The sequence below is a fragment of the Gambusia affinis genome, linkage group LG18 (genome assembly GCF_019740435.1).
Source record: "Gambusia affinis linkage group LG18, SWU_Gaff_1.0, whole genome shotgun sequence".
Lineage (NCBI taxonomy): Eukaryota > Metazoa > Chordata > Actinopteri > Cyprinodontiformes > Poeciliidae > Gambusia > Gambusia affinis.
Window position 1 is genome coordinate 10,919,691 of NC_057885.1, and position 19,549 is coordinate 10,939,239.

The 19,549-nt window shown below is 41.2% G+C and overlaps 1 protein-coding gene across 1 annotated transcript; it reads right to left on the reverse strand.

Moving 5' to 3' along the window:
- Nucleotides 1-1,928: 1,928 nt before the first annotated feature.
- On the reverse strand, nt 1,929-13,755 carry tnfsf12 (TNF superfamily member 12). Its single transcript, XM_044097279.1, has 6 exons — nt 13,009-13,755; nt 9,828-9,906; nt 8,061-8,117; nt 7,887-7,910; nt 7,659-7,786; nt 1,929-5,261 (listed from the first exon to the last, which is right to left on the reverse strand). The coding sequence occupies exons 1-6, from the start codon at nt 13,180-13,182 to the stop codon at nt 5,001-5,003; spliced, it is 723 nt and encodes a 240-aa protein (XP_043953214.1). The 5' UTR covers nt 13,183-13,755; the 3' UTR covers nt 1,929-5,000.
- Nucleotides 13,756-19,549: the final 5,794 nt, after the last annotated feature.

The following is a 19,549-nucleotide window of genomic DNA, read 5'->3' on the forward strand; positions in this document are numbered from 1 at the left end:
TCCCACGGCGCTCCATCCCCTGAAGCATGCTCTTATCACAACAACGCTGTCTTGTGGAATCAGAAAGAAAAGAAAAATGTTATCAAGCTGTGCCTAAACTCGTTTTAATACTATTTTTAATGCTCAGAGAGAGGCTGATTCTCCGGTGTCTGAGTTTAAACAGCTCCAAGCACAGCTCCAGCTATTAGTTTTTTTTCATTTACCTTTTATTTTGCTCTCTCTTTTTTACGGTACGTGTTCAGATAAAACTCATGTGCAAAAGTATGATATAAATATATTCAGGACTTGTCTGACCATAAAGTATTTTCCAGCATCCTTATCTGCTTTTCCTGGTTTGAGTTTATGTACAGAGCTTCGAGGTATTTTGAAGGCGGTTCGTTTAAGGAAAGGCCTCGAAACGTTGCTATTTTTTAGGATTCCCCTACGAATGTTTATAACCTTTCATAAACGAATCAGTGTTATTGAAACCTGTCGACAACCCTCTGCACTGCTCTTACCTTTAATTACCGGCGCTTCAAATCAAGAATTTGATTTTGTGTTTCCTTTTTTTTATTATTATTTCTGTGTCCTTCTACAAAAACCTGTGATATACTTTGCGTATTTAAGCAGCTCATTCGTGTTCTCTTGTATTTTTACTCTCCCAGTTATGAGCGTTGTTGTTGTTGATGTTGCTGTTGTTCTCGCCGTTGCTATTCGAGAGAGAGCTTCTACCAAAAGAGACATATCTTTGTAACTATAAAACGTCAAAAAAAACAAAAAACACAACAGTACACGTGCCACACAATACACAGTTCGTCCATTGTTGCAAGGGAACACAAACGAAGAAGTTGAGCTAACTTCAGAAGTGCATATGTAATACGAGAAAGCAAACTTTCCTTTTAGCTTTGGGGCTTAATTATGTACGTCTGTAGAAACTAGGTCATATGTAACCCTAAATGCTTCTACCAAGATCTTAGTCCATTTCAGCTCCATTAAAAGTACTCAAGAGTTATCCAGAGAATCAGAGAGGGGACTTTTATATATCGCGTCATTTTAAAGCGCCTTAATAAACATAGCTGAACACATGTAAAGTCAATGAAATGCATTTAGAAACTGATGTCAACCTGTAAATTCCAGTATCTTCTGTTTCAAGTGGAAAACTGAAAAGATGGCATATCTTTAAAAACAATGTAGGTCGTCAACTTTTCCCCAGGATTTATACAAATTTCTGTTACTTTTAAACAAATATTCAACAACCCCCAAACTAAAATGTTGAGTTAAAAACAACAAATTATTGCTTTGTCCATTCTTATTTTGTCCTCGTTTCGGGATTTTCGGTTGATTTCCGGGTATCTTGTGTCACTGTGTATGTGGTGGTGCCGATGAACTGACGAGTGGAAGTAAAAACACGTCAATAATGACACTTCTCCTTATTTTCTCTTTTTTTTGTTTGTAATAAAACTGAAAGAAATGATGGAAATACTTACGTGTGGTTTTTTTCAGTCTGCCGGTTCGTCTCTTGCTAGCTTATCCTGGCTAAGCTAATAAGGATAGCTTAGCCAGCAAGCTAGTGTTAGCTTGCTAACTATATCTATTAATCAAGTGGAATGTGAACATTTAGATTTTACTATATTAAAGGAAACATTCTACTTTATTATGTAAAGTTATGTTCAGTTTTTATCAGCAGTATCTTACTAACAGAGTTGTTTTCAACTGAGAATCAAGCTAACAGCTAGTTAGAGGGCAACTATAAATGCCAATTTCAGCCATCTTAAAAGAAAAAATTATAGTTCACAGCTCATCAAACTTTACACCTTTTTCTCAGATTTCTTCAGTTAACTAGTTTTTATTGGCACAAAAGAATTTTTTTTTTTTTTAATTTTCGAGTGAAGAAAAGAACAGTAAATAATGTTTCCTCAACATTCACAAGGAATGAGCTCAGACAGGGCATGCATCCATCATTTATTTTACAAATTTGTTCACAAGACATTCAGCGGTGTTAAATGAAAAAGAAAAAAAAAGTTACAAAAAATTATTCTAGGCAGGGGTGTGTGTTAAACTGTGTGTGGTGATGGGGGAGGGACAAGGCATGTTTTTCCTCAACTATGTGGTTCAGATTCAGATGTAGGAAGTGAAAATATAGATTACCGTGTGTGCGTGTGTGTTATGATGAATGCTGACAGGGAAATATGATGTCCACATGGATGTAGAGAGGGTGTGGGCGGAGGTGGGGGTTACGCAGACGTCAAAAAAAAGGAAAGAGGAAGTACAAGGAATTTATTGTCTAAATTTAAAAAAAAGATTTCCATTTGAAAACATCAACGTTTGAGTCCAATTAGGAACACAACAATCGCTGCCGTAAAGTGCTGAGGAGAAACCAATGCGGTCCGGCCACAAAAACTCCTTATAAACAAGAGTGGGAGTGCTGAATCCCAATGCTAGAAATACACCCTGAAATATAACAGGGAATATTACACAAAGCCGCAGCTTAGGAGACACAGGAGGAAGTTCCATTTGCTAAAATATATATTTTTAAAAGTAACAGAAAAGCAATCTGGTTAAGGCAGGAAAATATTTGATTTATCTTTGCTCAATGGTAAAAAAATAAAACCTTGCATACAAGGTTCAGTTTTGTCATTTTTGCCAAAGCTATCTCTTTTTTTTTTCTTTTTTTTTTTTCAAACCCACAAAAGCAGAATTTTTGTTATTTTTGTTTAGTCTGACATAAACACTAACTCTGTTACGGCTGTTCACAACTTAAGTTGCACAAACACAAAGAAGACAACATCCAGTCATTTTTTTTTTTTTTTTACTTTCCAAGTTAGTGGCGGTTCTTGGATGATTGGTAGTTTGGTTGATTCCCTCCTTCTGATGATCCACACGCCCCCAAAGGCAAACTCGCTCTCCGTATCGAGCCCATTTATAAAATAGATCTACTTTTGATGATGTATCATATCTGAAATATAGAATAAGTAAATCTCAATTTTCTGTTCATTGTAGAAGAAAACAGAAAAGGTCTGATATGTCTGAAGGCTTTGTTGCACTGCAGGGCCCGACCCGACCCGACGTGGGTTCATATCTGGGTTCTGCGTCTTTGCCTTAGCCCTTATGGCCCAGTTCAGCCCACTCTCTGGAGCCCTAAGAGCTGTAGTCCCATTCGGGCCGGACAGACGGGACTGATTAGGAGTCTGCTGCGATTGGTTCTTCAGCCGCAGAGGTTGCGTAAGAGTTTCTCCATGTCCGTCATTTTGACCGACACCGTCAGATAAATCCTGTCATGATCTAGTGATGATCCTTACCCCAGCATTCTGCACCATGGAAACACAACCAGCAGTCCAAAATGGCCTCAAGGATCCATTTTCATTGACTGAACATGCTAACAAGCACCAGTACGCAACTATTTCCCTTGTGCTATGCCGCACTGGGCAGAAAACCGTATTGAAAAACCACCACTGACCCCAGGACATAAAGCTTGAAGTAGCTTCTGATTGTGCCAACAATGTGCTAGTGCTAACATTTAGAGCTATTCTGTAATGCGTTAGCAAGCTAGAAAATGAATATCTGTACTTTTAGTTCTTTGTAAACTTTATAAACCTCATGGACTGATGTCAGGTTGCTGCATATCGACCAATAAAAAGAAAGAGAAGTTTATGGGAGGAGTCTGTGACATAAATGAGCTTTGATCATTAAGATAGTCAGTGAAGTCTAACATTTAAATACAGATATAAAGATAATTAAGTGTTACTCTTAAGCTAATAAAAAAAATGCAATAGTGTCCAACTACTGTAGTGAAAGCGTCTTGATCTACGCTTGTGTGAGCCCTTCATTGTGTTTATTTTAGAATAAAAAAATAATTATGCCAACCTGAAATGTCAACCAAATAGTCGTGTCTGTTTTTGTTTGCGAGAAACCCTGACATTTTGATGGCTACACTTGAGAATCTGTATGGAACCGCCAACAGAGTTCTTACAGCTACTTGTGCTGAAATTCAATGCCAGAACACATCTTGACTCTTGCATATTTGCTTGCTTACTTGAATCAGTCTTTTTTAGTGCTGCTTTGGCTTATAAAAATTTACAAAAAGTGTATGAGTAATAGCCATTGCATCATTAAAACAGAGGAGGAACACCCTGAAAGGAAAAAAAAAGCAGATAAAGCAGAATATACAGCGATTGATTGACTTTTAAACTATACAATCATTTCTCCATAAAAAAAAAAAAAAAACAAGAAGAAGAAATTCACATCCGCATTATTCTAAAAATGTTCCCCCTTTTCTCTGCCAACTCAGGACTTCAGGCACATTCTGTAAAATATGTGACTTATATACAAAACATTTGAAAAAAAAAGAGCAACTTCACACAGACGCCTCGCATCGACGAGATCATACATAAAATCAGCACAAAGTTTTTGAGTCATCAGGGTTCATTTACTCACTCACACACACGCACACACACGCACACAAAGGCAGCATTATTTAAACAGTCAATGCCAACTGGAGAAAGCGTTTATAGAGTCAGACTCTTGCAGATGTGGAAGGTGCACATCTTAAATGTGAGCTTACTGAGAGTTCAGGCGCACTTTATTGCGTTATACAGGGGCTAAGATGGACCTCCAAGGAATTTTCTTATTCTGTGAAGCTCTTTAATCCACAGACGGGCCTCTGTCACATCTGTTCTCTCGGCAGAAGTTCATCAAGGATTTTTTTGATTTTTTTTTTTTTTTTTTTGCGTTCACTGTATGTCTTGGTTTTAATCCAAAACTGAATTCCAAAACAGGCTGCAGTCCAGAGGAAAAAAAAAAAAAGAAAAAAGAAAAATCCTCTACAGCTTCCACAAATGTCAGCTTTGTCTCTCATATGAGCACATGTGGGGAATAGCTGTAGCCTTTTGTTTGGCCTTGTAGGAGAAAAAAAAAAAAGATATTATCCATTTTCAATGCAAACAATTACATTCTGCAGTAGTCCTGCTGGATTTGTGTTACACGAGAATAGTCTGCGACTAAGTTCAGACGAGCGCCGATCCTCAGTTGACTTTGAAGATGCTAAAAACGTGATTGGCCACCGGGTGGAGGCTGAAGGATGGGCCCGTCTGGGCCTGGAGTTCTGTGCCCCTCTCCAGCCACAGGAGGCCAGACACCTGGCAGGGCTTGACGAAGTGGAAGGAGTGCGGCCCTGCGGAGGGCGTGGTCCCGTAGCCGTCCATGCACTGCAGCTTCTGGGGCCGGAGCCCCTTGGTCACCACGTCCAGCTTCACATATTGAGACTGCTGTTCATTGAACAACACCTGAGGAGGGCGGAAAGACGATGGGTGCATTAACAATAGAGTTCTGCGGAAATACAGAAGAGATGACTCTACGAATAATCAGGAATATTAATCACAACAAGCAAATCTCGAGCTTTTGAATACGTTTTTTATATTGAGGTTTCTGTAAATGTTTAAGTCGTAACTTTACACAACATGAAGCTCATTATCCTGAACTCTTGACAGATGAGGGGTTGTTCATCTATCCATTCATCCATCCATCCATCCATTTTCTGTTCACCCTTGTCCCTAATGGGGTCGGGAGATGCTGGTGTCTATCTCCAGCTATGTTCCGGGCGAGAGGCGGGTTTCACCCTGGACAGGTCGCCAGTCTGTCGTAGAGGGGTTGTTCAAACTAACCTTTTTGAGAATTCGTTTAGCGTTGATAATTAACTACCATTGTCCACTTGGCGAGAATGTTCATATTCTGTCAAAACACCTGACAGCTTTATTAAGTTTGATTAGAAACGGTTTATTCCTGAGTGAACGCCTAAAGATCAACCATAGCTGTTGACGAGATCTGAACTATTTCCTATAAACGCTTTCGTATGACGCCAGGGTCTACCAGGACAGACCCTTGTCTTTGACCGTTTCTGCATTGCTGTACCCTTCACTGTCAACACTGAAGGTCAGTGTCTTTACCGTCAAAACAGAAATCTGATGCTGATTTGTAGCTTCTGTCAGGAGCCTGCTCTTGGCAGGGATTCAGTCCATACATCCTCTCTTTCGCATCAAAAGAAACCAAAGAAAGGAAACGGACATAAAAGTTTGAACGATTCTCTCTCACTACTAGGCAGTTAAATATAACCACAATATGCGCATGTTACTTTTTATCTCTGTTTTGCTGTTTTTAATCTTTCTGAAAGGCAGCCAAAATCCTTCTAACCCGGCTATTAGCATGCCAACAGCAGCTCTTAATTCCTGTTCCATGTGGTTGAAGCTTAAAAATAAAATCAAGAAGGAGCTTGGGGAAGAATCTCCTCTGAAAAGTGTTCTTGGGGATGGACACTTTCATGTTTGTTTCTGGGGGCCTCCTGTCTTCTACAAAAACGTGCTGTTAGCAAAGTTAGCGCGCTACAGGAATTCAACCTGCATTTCTTTTACAGTTGACATTATTTAAAAACCAAACAATTGTGAATCACCACAGCTTTCAGTGGCCGCATGACTCTCAAAAAAAAAAAAAAAGTTAATTTATATTTGTGGTCAGTAATTATTTTTTACCTGTAGATGCAGTGTCTGTTCTTGGATTGAACTGTTTTGTTTTTTTTACTGAGATTTGGCAGATTTGATACAACTTGAAGTGATTTTCTGTGACTGATTAGTTGGATTTGTTGACCTTATTGGACTTGGGAGCTGATTTTGATTACAATGAAGCCACAAGCCCATATCTCTTCTCTTTTCTTTATTATAGCACAGTCAGCTTAACTTTAGCATCTGAACCACTACAAACATAGATCAGGTGCAGCCTGTAAGGGCAGTCAAAACCAATCCAACTGGTCAATTTTTTTTAATCAATATGCATTAATCCATGAAACAAACACCGAGTCCAGGTAGTCTTTTGGAATTGCTATATTTTGATAACATTTGTAACTTGAGGCAGAGTGCAGCTCTACTTTGAAGGGTCAGCCAAATGGTTTGAAATTCTTAGTTTTACCCTACTATGATAAAGTTCAGTTGTATTGTGAATTCACAAACTTTAGGTATTTTATATATCCTGATTAGAGGGGTATCACACGACTTTATCCGTACGCCGTTTCACACGATTGCATGTTTGGTCTTCTCGTGCCTATTTTGGGAGGTAAAGACAGTAGTTGTCTGCCACTGAACATTCTGTACCAACCCTGCATAAGTCCGTACCTGCCTTCGGGACGTCTTGTACCAACTTTAACGATCAACAGATTCAAAGAAATACTCAGAAACCTACTGATACTGCAAATCTGGTCCAAAATAAAGAACAAACGGGGGAAAAAAGCTAAACAATTAAACAGCATTTTAACCAGAGTTTGAGCTCTTGTAAGCTTTTCCTTTTTACCAACCATAATTCGCCAAAACACTCCACATTATGGTTTCTTTGAGTGTAGAACAGACGCAATTACATATGTTTTTAGTGTCCCGTTCACAGCCTTTCCAACGGGTTTGCTGTTCAGACTGGACACAAAAAGAATCCTAATAACCATAAATTGGTCACAAGTGAGCAGTTGAGCTGTACTCAGACAGAAAGGCTCCAAAATATGTTTCTCTGCTCAATTATTACAAATATTTACTCGTTTTCAAGTTTGGTACTGCCCTAAAGAATGCTAAGGCGTCAACCCGTTAAAAGGTATTGATACTGTTTTAAAATGAAGAAAATATGTACAGTTCACACTTTGTGAAGCTCACCTGACAGAACAGGAAGTAGACTCCTGCTCTCTCCACCGTGAAGGTGCCTTCCTCCTTGTTGTACCTCACTGCTTTACTCATATTGAGCGTCCTCTCCTCCCAGCCTTTTATCACGCCCCCTTCTCCGACTGAAAGCGACACAAATCAATGCCCTTTTCTTGCTAGCTTGCAAATTGTTAAGAAACATTATTTATTTTTTTAATAAAAAAACATTTCAAGGACTCGTACCTTGCTGAGAGGAGAGTTTGGTTACTGGTGGAAAGTCGGAGACAATGAGGGAGACAGAAAAAGGGGAAAGTCAATTAAGATTTTACGAGTGCAACCGTATAGGGGTATTTGATTCAAAACCACTTCAGCAGATGCTACACGAGACCGTAAGAGGGGATCTGCCAAGCCACTTACTCTCAAAATGAGACGCCGCTTTCCTTCCACTCCCGCTCCTCCCTCGCACCGAGCCCCCTTCAGACACAAAGACAGGCAGAATGTGAGTTTGAAATCAGAAAATTACTTCGGCTGACGTTTTTTTCCTTTCTTTCTTTCTTTCTTTCTTTGATAAAAACAATCACTACCATCTGCATCGCGTTAATAATACGGTGGGTTAATTTGGTGCCGTTTATATTCGGCCCGGCCGGTTTTTTAACGCGGTTAGCAGATGGGCTTAAGGGTTCCCTTTCACGTCTTTCAATATATTTCCTCAAACTGTTATTGTAAGTCAGAAAAGTGCATGTCTCTTTTATTTTCCTTTTAGGCCCGCTGTGGGCTAATTTTAGTGCCAGCTGGTCGCAGTCATCTCGAAGATAGAGACCAGAGAGAAAGGATGGAGGACGGTGGGGCTTGTGTGTCTGGAGGGAGAGTGAAGGGGGGGGGAGGCAATAAAAACAAGATGGACAGTGGAAAAGTGAATAAGAAAGCATTAAAGACAGGCATTCAGAGGCGCAGCTAAGGGGCTCGAAGGCTAAATGAGAAAAATGAAGCACTGGAAAAAGAGAGTCGAAAAGGTCTTTGGCTGCTCCGTGACCCAAAACAGTAGATTAAGAACAGAGTTTAGCAACAGCTACGGCCGCCTTTCCAGACAAATATGACAAATAAAGTAACAACACAGCTGAGGAACTTTCCTTCTCAGCAGCGAAGGTTTATTTTAGCCTGAGGGGATTTCAAACACTGATACAACCTGAGCAGTGTCTGGAAGACGTAGTTTATGTTTCAGGAGGGAGCAGCCAGCCCACCTGACTGCTGCCATTATTCAGAAATACTACAACTCATTGCTAAATGAACTCTCAGGTGGGCGACCCTGAAAGATTTTAGGATTTTGCGAAAGAGCCGAGCATAAAGCCCTGAGGGTGGCCAGGCTTCCCTGACTCGCGCTGTCAGTCACAAGGAGAGAACATTACAGCAGTGTCTTTCCAAAAAAGCTGGACGGCTGCGGTCAAGTTTCCATAAACTGGAAAAAGCTGTTTGGGCATATATTTCCTCCCCCCACCTATTGATATCCATGAAATTCTGCACGGTACCTCAAGCATCTCACGCATAGGGTAAATTTGAGCTGGACACGCTGTTCTTCAAATAATGTTTTGTCACATTTGGATAGAGAATCCCAAAAAACAAAAAAAAAGGAAAAAAAAAACAGACGTAAAGTTTACTCTCGGACAGAAACTGCAGTCCCATGATGGTGATGCAAGCAGATGCTATAAATACAGCAATGAAAGCTCATCAAATATCATCGCTTTCACAACGAAATCGTAGCTGCGTTGGACGTTTGCTCTGGGAGAAAGAGGGTGGGGGGGCGAAATCTATTTCACTGAACCAAAAGCGTGCAGCGAGACCTCTCCCTCCGCCCCTCTCACCCCTCGCCAGCTGGTTTTCTGGGCTTCGAGACCGCTCTGGTCAGACCTGTAATTTCTGAGAGGGTAATCCAGCTGCCTACTTCTTCCTGTGTCAACTTTTAGCAGCGGTAGCTCATGCGGCCTGCAGGGCCTGACCAAAGTGGCATGTGGGTCCAGGCTGGCCAGCGTTTGTGTTAAATGCTCTTCCTAAAAAAACAAGTGAGTTCGCCCGGTATGTGTGTGTTGTGTCTGTCTGTGGCGATCGGAGCGACTGAAAAGCTCAAGTTGGGGGGGCGTGGGGGGTGGCTGAAGTTGAGACAAAGCAGCTTTGGCAGGTTTGTATTACCGTCTCGCTTCACTCGCTCCAGCAGCAGCTCTCTCTTCTCCAGAATGAGCTGAACAATTGCCTTCCTCTGCGTGTTGACCTGTCCTCAAAAAAAAGTAAAAACAGAGAAATAACACAATTAAATAGTCTCCAATTAGTCTCTAAGAGCCTTAATTCAGAACATCATAATCTGGATTAATATTCAGTATTAATACTCCAGATTTGGAGACCAACAGCTAGGCTGGCCAGAGCGGACTTTAAATGCCTTGAAGTTTTTCAGCCTCAAAAACATCAAGGCCTCTGCGTTGGATGGTTATTTTACACAGAAACTGATGATTACTGATACAGGAAATGGAGGTTGGAGGCGGTGCGCCGCCAATGATCTTCCTGCGTGAAACATGTGCTGAGAAAAGAAGCAGATGTTTCCCTCCTTTCAAAGGGATTTTCTGGTTTCAAAAGTCACAAAACAGAGTTGATTTGAACTGCCATGAATATTTTTTTTCCTATGTATATATAAATAGTTTTTTGTTTTTGTTAGACAGTAGTGGTGGGTTCTGTTTGTATCTAGAAGTCTGATTTTCTTTCATCCCAGGGTATAAGTACTGAAGTTGGTATCCTGAAGACTCAATTTAGCACCTGTGCATAAAAAAACGTATATAATAAAGTGTTTATTAACACTTCTGAGTTTTGGTGGAGATAGACAGTCATACAATATATATATTTAAAAAATAACTATTAAGATATGTAGTCTTTTTTTAAACTGGAGTTGTTTTAGTGTACTGTTAGTTCGCTTTGGTTTCACATTTGAAATTTAGGTCTGGTATAAAAACGTCTTGCAAAATTCAGTTGCTTTGATAGCTTAGCACAGAACTCTCCTAGCTCCCACAAATTCAGTATTAATCATTTTTAAAATGCATTAAACCTCTTCATATTTAACCTCCTTTTATTATCTCAAAGCCTAGTTTAAGCTCTATCAAAGAAAACTGTTTCGACATAAATTTTACAAACATCCTCCAGTTCCAACTAGTCTGGATTTGTGCCATAAGTAGACAGCAATAGCGCAGGTATAAAAAAAAATAAAACATACTGACTGCTTACGGTCTTATAACAGAACCGCACGTTCAAAATCCTGAGCTGGCCCTTTAAGAGCGCGTCCCTGCCAGAGAAATGCCTCGGCTCCTGCCATCTTTGCTTTAGAGCGCCCACTTCCTCGAGGAATGATTGCGACACCTAATGCGTGTTTTCACTCCTTTACATTCCTCAAATGTCTGGAAGAAAATGATTTCCAAGCCAGCAGACTTTTTAAATCCTCGACTGAGGCCCCCACTGGAGCCTCGGAGGAGGCCCCCACAAGCAGAGACGTCGAGGAGCTGCTCCAGAGGGGAGGGGGATTAGAAACGAGTGTTTAAATTTACTGCTACTGTTGAAATGGAGGCAGAGAGTCACACTTCTCTCTCCAGACGTTCGCTCGCTCTCATCTGGAGTTGGCAAACAGTCTAACGGACAGAATGGGGCCCCATGGGGAAGGGCTCCAGCATCAACACTCCACGTGTCCAATCTGTGTGTGTGTGTGTGTGTGTGTGTGTGTGCCTGTGCAGGTTTAGTAAACATGCTACATAGTCAATTTCACCCCTCCTCCTCCTCCTCCCCCGCTGATATGAAATCCAGCGGTTTTGTAAAAAGCTCTGAACTCGAAACCAGAAGAATTTATCATCGGCTCCGGTTCTGGCTCGCGTTTTCGCCAATAAATTGTGTTGCACACAACAAAGAGAGCGAGAGAGAGAGAAAAAAGTACATATTTCTTGCTGTTTCTGCAAGTGTACCTCAAATATCGGCTCACGCCGACCCACGCTGCACGAGGGGTTTCGAGGCGGGCTGCGGATGACTTACACTTGCTGCGCCTCGTCCCGCAGCCCGTTCAGCGCCTGAAGCAGCTGAAGCTTTCCAGTAAATTGAGATAAAACTAGAGCTTAACTGGCACCAGGGCGATTAAACAAGTCGGGGTTGGTGGTGGTGGTGGTGGTGGTGGTGGTGGTGGGGGGGGGGGGGGGGATGTGACATAATAATAAAAAGAAAAGTGAGCAGATTCTGTATTAACTGCGTAACTGCTGTGCTTTCTGGACGGAAACTGGATCTAATCTGGGGAACCGTCCGTCGCTCACCAACACGACAGTATATTCTAGAAATTGTGTGTTATGCAGGTGCATCTAAATAAGACTATTAGATAAAATGTGGGGTGTTTTTTTAATATTATTATTATTATATTAGGCATATTGTGCTTTTCTCTTCTTCCAGACTTTCGGATCTAGATTTCCAGATGAAAAGTGAAATTGGCTTGAATCTGAAAAGAGCACCGAACAGAAGCCTACTTTTTTTCTAGCCTAAGTCAGACATCCTGGACGCTGTCTGGTTGTTAAGGACAGCGTCCAAATCCTTCACAATCAACGGTTTGATTCTGACAATCCTCTCCAGGCTGCAGTCCTATGACAACTTTTTCCTTCCACTCAACTTTCCAATAATATTCTTGGACAGACTACTCCCCATCTGGAGCCAAATTCCAATGCGAGCCCATTGGAATTTGGCTCGCAGTCCTCTCTGAAAGGTGCAATTATCCCACTTGTCACACTTTGTCCTTCCACTAAACTTCTCAGCTGCCAGTTTTTGTTGTTTTTGTTTTGTTTTTCAGCAATGACCTTGGTTGCCTTCCCCTACTTCGCGAGGGTGTCGATGACTTCCAAAAAAAAAAAAAGTCTTTTTTTGTGTGAATTGATTTACATTTTATGGTGTCGCCTTTTGCATTTAAAGAATATTAACTCAGTTAAGTTCAGGTGAAGCATAGGAGGAACATGCATTTAGAAACCTGACTTTCTGTGACACCCCGCTGGTGTGTTTGTGTGTTGCTCACGCTTTAACCCAACTCTGGGAAGCACTACACGATCAAATCAGACACAAATCAGCAACAGAGCAGGAAGACACTGGAGTTGAGTGTTTGATTTGCGTTTAGCCACATAGGTGCAATCCCCCCCCCCTTCCCCTCCCCGCCGCTAAAGTCCCGCTAAGCAGCAGCCAGGTCAGATCTTACACAACCCGTAAAATGCCTGTCAAAGTTGCAGCCGAGTGAATATCATCGCTTTGCAAAAGCGCAAACGCCTGCATGCACGCACGCGCTGCCTGGTTTACTTTCAAAAGTGAGACACCGAACCTGCTCGAGTCGGTCCTGCAGGATCTGGAAGGACTGGGACAGGTCCCGCGTCTGTCGCCAGGTCCACGCCGTGAACAGCGCGCTGCAGGCGGCCAGAGACAGAGCCACCAGGGCCAAGGAAGCCCAGACGACCCGCAGCTTGCGCACTCGCCTCCTCTGCAGAATCCGCTGCATGTTTGCTGCACTCCGCTCGGCAGATCGCTCACTCGCCGCCGCAGACCATCTGAAATTCACGCATTAACTCCATTCCAGCAGAGCCTGAAAGTCCACTCGAATGCGTTTCAGTCCAAAGCGTCCCATTTATTTGTAGAGAGAGCAGCGCTTGCTCTCTTTTTCTGTCACTGCCTTGTGGAGGAACAAATATGCAGTTTTCTTTATTTTTTCCTACTTCTTTTTTTTTTTTCTTAAAAAAAGCAATCTAAGATTGGAGCCTTTTCCCCTGATGGATCACAGCCACCATCCTCCTTATGAGCAGAGCGTCTCCAAACGCGAGAAAAACTCTGCACATTTATGCGCACATCAACTGTTGCATCCTTCTGCTTGCGATTCGTTGACTCAGCGCTCTTGTGTTCCCTTTAAACCGCTTGCTGGGGGGTCAGTCTTATTAAACAGACAGCCAGACGGACTGAGCACGCACACACACGCCGCTGTGGGGGGTTTGCGTGACACCATCAAAGGCGTGCGCGTAAAGAAAACGCACAGGAGGCGCACCGGAGCTGCTGCTGCCCGTCAAATCACTTTCATCAAGGGATTTGCCTTATTTATGTGTGGCAGTCGTGTCGGCAGCAGTACCGCTTGTGGCCACCAGGCGGCTGTAGAGGCACTCGGTGGAGGGGTTTTAGTTCGTCTGCACTTTATCAGCAGGTGAAAAATGTCATGAAAGATGAAACTTATACGAGGGACGCAAACAAAAAAAAAAAAGTGCCTGAATGTTTTAGATGGTTTTGAAATATATGTGTATATTTTAAATCCAAGTTCTAACACTGAGCTGTGTTTCAGGAGTTGGGGAAGATGCACCAATAAACAAATGCAAAAGTATGCACACCTCTTCCGGTTTTCCACGTTTTGTGACTTTATGACCAAAACATTCTTTTTTTCTTTTTTCTTTTAATTAGCTAATGTTAGTCTTTTAACTACCTACAGCTAAGAAGACTCGTTTTAGCTACAAGTCTAATTAGCATTTTTGCAAATATCTCTTTAAAAAAAAGCTTTTCACAAGATTTTCCTGTATTTTAGTTCTCCTCTCGCACATCATAATACTGCCACCACCATGTTTCACAGTGGGGATGGTGCACAGCATGTTTTCCTCCATATATACGATACCTCTTGCAAGCTGCGATGGAAACTTAAAATGGACTTTATTATAAATATCCTGTAAATAATTTCAACGCACCAGATGAAAACACAAACAGATACAAACTCATAACAGATATGGAATAAAATAAGCGTAATAAGAGATATCGTCTTATTGATACCTCCCTGAAAAGCTTCATGATTCGGCTCCAACTAAGAGAAAAAGACAAACAAAACACACCGGTTAGTTTTCTAACTGCAGAAGTAGAATTGGATTCTTCAGCATCGGTATCACAGTTAAAGCACTAAAATTGGAAAAACTTGTGCAGTCACCATGAATTACCTTCACCCTCCCACACCCACCCTGAAAAATCCAACCCTTTCTGTTTCCTTCTCTTTTTCTTTTTTTATTCGTTGCATTTCTCCTCCCTTCCTGCGTTGGCTCATGGCCACATCTTTTTTGGTCATGTTTCAGATATAAACAGTTGATTAATGTCAGAGACAGCAAGAGCAGATGTAAGCAAGCTTCCTTTGAGGAAGGTTTAGTTCGATCCCCTTTTGGTTTTATTTCGACGGGGAAATATTCGATCCGTAACCTCTTCAGATACCAGCCGTCTCATAAATCAGACAATTTATTTTATTTATTTTTGTCATTTGAGCGAGATCAAACACATGAAAGGAAGAATCCCTACTCTAAGCACACGTCTGAGCAAAGATCCAAAAGGTGTCACAGAATCACTTCTTGAATTGAAAAACAACCTTTGGGGACTGACTTTATTTGACTCAACAGACGGGCTTCCAGGTCCAAAACTTCCTTCCGGCTTTGTGGAACGGTAGGGGAAGTGTCATGCTTGGGGAAAGCTTTGATGCATCCAGGATTTCTCAGAAAATATGTGAAAATTGATCAATAATTCATGGCGATGGTAGATTTAAAGCATATCGATTAACACTATGGCTTGTGTGTATTTGTTGCTAAATCTGCCATTTTCCGTTAACATCCTTAGTCTTTTATGACATTTTAATAGGTTGGAGCAGAAAACGAAACGTAAATTTTTAATTATTCCTCTAAGCAAATTCTCTTGCATTGATTTTGGTCATTTGTTTATGTCCATTATACTTCCGCTTTACATTTTTCTAGCTAATGATGGCGCTAGGTTTTCATTCAGATAAACTTGTTGTTCAAGGGATTTCAAACGACAAGGACGCCGACAGGGTTCCCAGGGTGTTTGGAAAAGAAACAGCCTCACAGCATCACAGATCCTCCACCGTGCTTCACAGCGGAAATGAGTTGTTTTTCCCCACATCTTCATCTTGACCCACCTGTAATTAGATGCAGAATAGGTCCGCCTTAGGGTTACAGAGTGAAGCCATCTGTCCCAGTTTCAGTCGATCCACACGCTATCTGGTTTTCCTGCCGTGATCCCAAGAAACCGCTCTTTGAGTGTCTGAAGTTTTCCAACTTGTGAGATGAACCTGGGTCGGCCATGTTTATCACAATTCAAGTAGTTTTGAATGTTTCAATTATGAGACGGTTAAGTTAATTAGGCTTCGTTCAAACAGCGAATCATGATGCTCAGTTCTGATTTGGGTTTTTTTGGTGTTTTTTTTGGCTTAAATCCGACTTTTTTTGCGTGGCCTTTCACACTGCTAACTAAACCAAGCTTCTGTTTGCTACCCGAAAGTGACACGCATGTGCACAGCTGCTGCCTACAGACCAACTGTAACAGTTGTTGAGCAGTGGGAGCCAACCGTATCGTCACAATACCTGAACCAGTCGAAGGACGCTAAGAAAAAACAAGTAGCTAAGTGTCGGCGCGGCTTGGTTTGGCTATTGTTTACACCTGGATATACAACATCTGGCTTCTCCTGTTTCAGAATTACGTCAGCGATACACTGTTCAGACTGCAGACGATTTGGAAACTATTGGGCACATATTCAATTTAGTACCACATCTAGAAGTGGCTCAAATTGGATTCATTGGGGTGAGGTTAAAAAATTTTTTTTTTTAAATCGGAAATAGGTTGTTCAAAGTCGGCCACGGGTCGCATTTGCCTGCTGTGTGAACGTAGTTTACATTTTTTTTCTTGTAGCCACTTCTTGACCTATGAAGATCAGCATCCGTTTGCTTCGTTTAACTGGCAGGTTCTTTCCCATTTTGAAGAATGCATCTGTCACATTGCATTTAAATCTCCGGAAAACAAAAGATCATTGACTACAAATTTAAATTGAATAAAAAACAAATCATGTCACACGACTAAAGTATAAAGTAACCAGAGTGTGTCGCACAGAAATTGTGTTAAGTGCCTAAAAGTGTAAACGAAATTGTGTTAACAATTCTTTCTAAACATTTTTTCCCACACTGAATAACTGAATTCAAATTGATCTCAAACTGGAGGCAGATTTTTTCTTACGTCTTCAGATAATGACACTAATAAAATAATAACTAATAATATTGGCAATCAAAGCTCTGTAACACGAGTTTTAAAGGAACCGCTGGTGTTAGTGTGCCCTCTATAGGACGAATGTGACTCCATTTTTATTTAAGATGCACTTTCTTCATTTACTGGACTTTTTTTATTATTATTTTTTTCTTCTCAAAATGAGAAAAATCACCTACTCAAAAAGAAAACCCACAAAGTGAGCAACTGTAAACGTACACGTGCTGAGGTGCTGTGTGTATGTTTTTATTTCTTTGATCGCTGAGAAGAGACGTCCAACACACACAGGAAATAAAAACACAGACTGATTACAAGACCCGTTCATCACGCAAAGCCTGCTAAACACTCCTAAAACAAAACTTTTTTTTTCCCCTCTTGTACAGTCACATAACTGAATACAATGTAGTGTTTTTGTAAAATCACAACAGTTTGATGACTCCAGGATAAAATATATATATTTATATATATGTTCAGGTTTTTATGCTCTGTGTTTCACAGCAGGATGCATCTTAAAACAAAAACCCCAGTCAAGACTCAGTTCAAGCCTGAACGCCACAGTGTCAGCTTTAGACACACATTCCCACCAACCCTCCCTTTAACCTATTATTAAATCAAACGTACATTAAAATGATTTTGCACGCAGTAAGTCACACGTAGAGGACACTTTGACACCGAATTTGGAGCGGGTATACAACGCGCCGGCGTCCTTTCTGAACGCCGAGACACACAAACACGGATGTTTCGTCCACTTATTCTGACAGATACACTGCATAGTTGTTACTCAAACACACAACTATACGACGTAAACCTGAACAAACACCAGTAACGTTCCACCTTGGTGATTTATTGCGGGTATATTAGTAAGAAACAGTGATTTTTAAATTGGGTTGGATTTTTTTATAGATATTTTTATATATGTATATATCTGTATAACTTGCACTCGCAGACTCATGTTGATGGGAAGTTGCACGCTGTAAAAGAATCAAAATTTCTTGTGCTCCCCTCAGTCGTTGCGCCTTGCAGTTTGCAGCAGCAGAATAATGGCCTAAGAAATGCATTCCTGGATGCATTTCCATGCCAGAATGCAAACGTTGCAAAGAAGGGTCAGTGGTTTTTACTTGTCTGAGTGGAACAGAGACAATGCAAATAAAACTTAGCATATTTTCATAAAACTGCAGAAGACCATGCAAAAAAACAAAATCAAGCGAAAAACTCCTGGTTGAGACCAGAATAATGCCACTTTCATTTAAGCATGACAAGCTTAGGGTTGTGCAACCAGCCCACTTTTCAAACTTTGTTTTTTTTTTCTTTTTTGCTAACCCCAAATTCCACTGAGTGGATTGTTTTGGTTTGTTTGAATTTGGGCTTCATCCATTTCCCTGAAAGCTGCACCCCGAGTTTGGCTGCGCAGGAAAAGCTGTGAGCTCTAAACGATTCCTTCAGTGCACAAAGAACACGACGGCGTGAGCACGCAACATCAACTGTGGTCAAACGGTAGACTCATCATCCGCTGGCTTAGCAACAGATAAGTTATGACATACACACCTCTTTGGGAATCAGGATCCTATTTTTAGACTTTTCTCTCCCCAAATCCCACCTTGATTAGTGAGAGTTATTCACAGGATTCACCACGAGGATTAGAATACCGTAAAACCAAATCTATGTTAATAAGACTGATGGGTGGTCTAGTTTGGACAACATAACTAAACAACATTTTTATGACTGGAAATATTGCCAAGCAGCCAAATCAGTGCGGTGAGCAATGGAAGCGTGAAACAGCCTTCTTTTGGCCAGCCGACAGACAGAAGGAGGTTCAGCGCTCCTTCAGAAAGCCTAATTGAAAAAAGAACCTCTGATCTCGCTCGGGTTTTATCCAATAGGAACCCAGTTGAACTACAGCAAAGGCAGGATGGAAAACTTTAGCCGTCAGCCAGAGCTTAATACCCACGTAGTCATAGTTTTCAGGCATTTGACCGTCTTCGGTCGGCAAAGTAATCGCTTCATAACGGCAGCCATCGACGGAGAGTTTGTGTAGAGCAGGAAAAACTGCAGGAAGAAAAGGTTTCCACCTGCATCAAAGCCGAGACGCCTTTCATCTCAGTTTTCCTTGTCGTCTCAAGGAAAACTGAGATATCGAGACAAACTACAAACATTGGAGACTCTGGATCGCTGGAAGAGGCTGCGTCTCTCCCAGAGCTCCAGTTCGGCGTTCAGAGAATTGGAAAATATTTTATTGATCCCAAAGGGAAATCAAATCTTTCCTCATATTTAAATTTCTCATGTTTCAATGCTGCCAGGATGACAGTTTTTAAAAGTACATTTAATCTGGATTAAGGGTATAAGATAGCCAAAAAAAACCCAACCACATAACTAAGTTAGTATTACTGAAAATTTTGACGTCAATATCAGCTACGGTTATAATTACACAAAGTCTCTGCCATTATATGAATTTTAGCATCGCAGCCATTAAAAATCTTCACCAGTTGTGCCGATTAAGCACTTTCACCTTCGCCAGGTCTCACTTTTGCCGGTAAATGTTGGGTGTGTCTCCAACACATAGGTTTTATTCACATGGGCCTTTACAGTAGCATTGATCTGGCACATTAATGTCATGCCCTAAAACGACCGCGTACTTTTTCAGCCACCAACACGTAAACCAGTAAAAGATTAAAGGAGCTAACATTAGCAGAAAACCATAAACTCAGTAAACAAGCTTCATGGCATAAAACTGTACCAATAAAAACACTTTATCAAACATCTTTTATACAAAATAAAAGCCTAAACAATAAAAAACATAACCTGCTTTTACA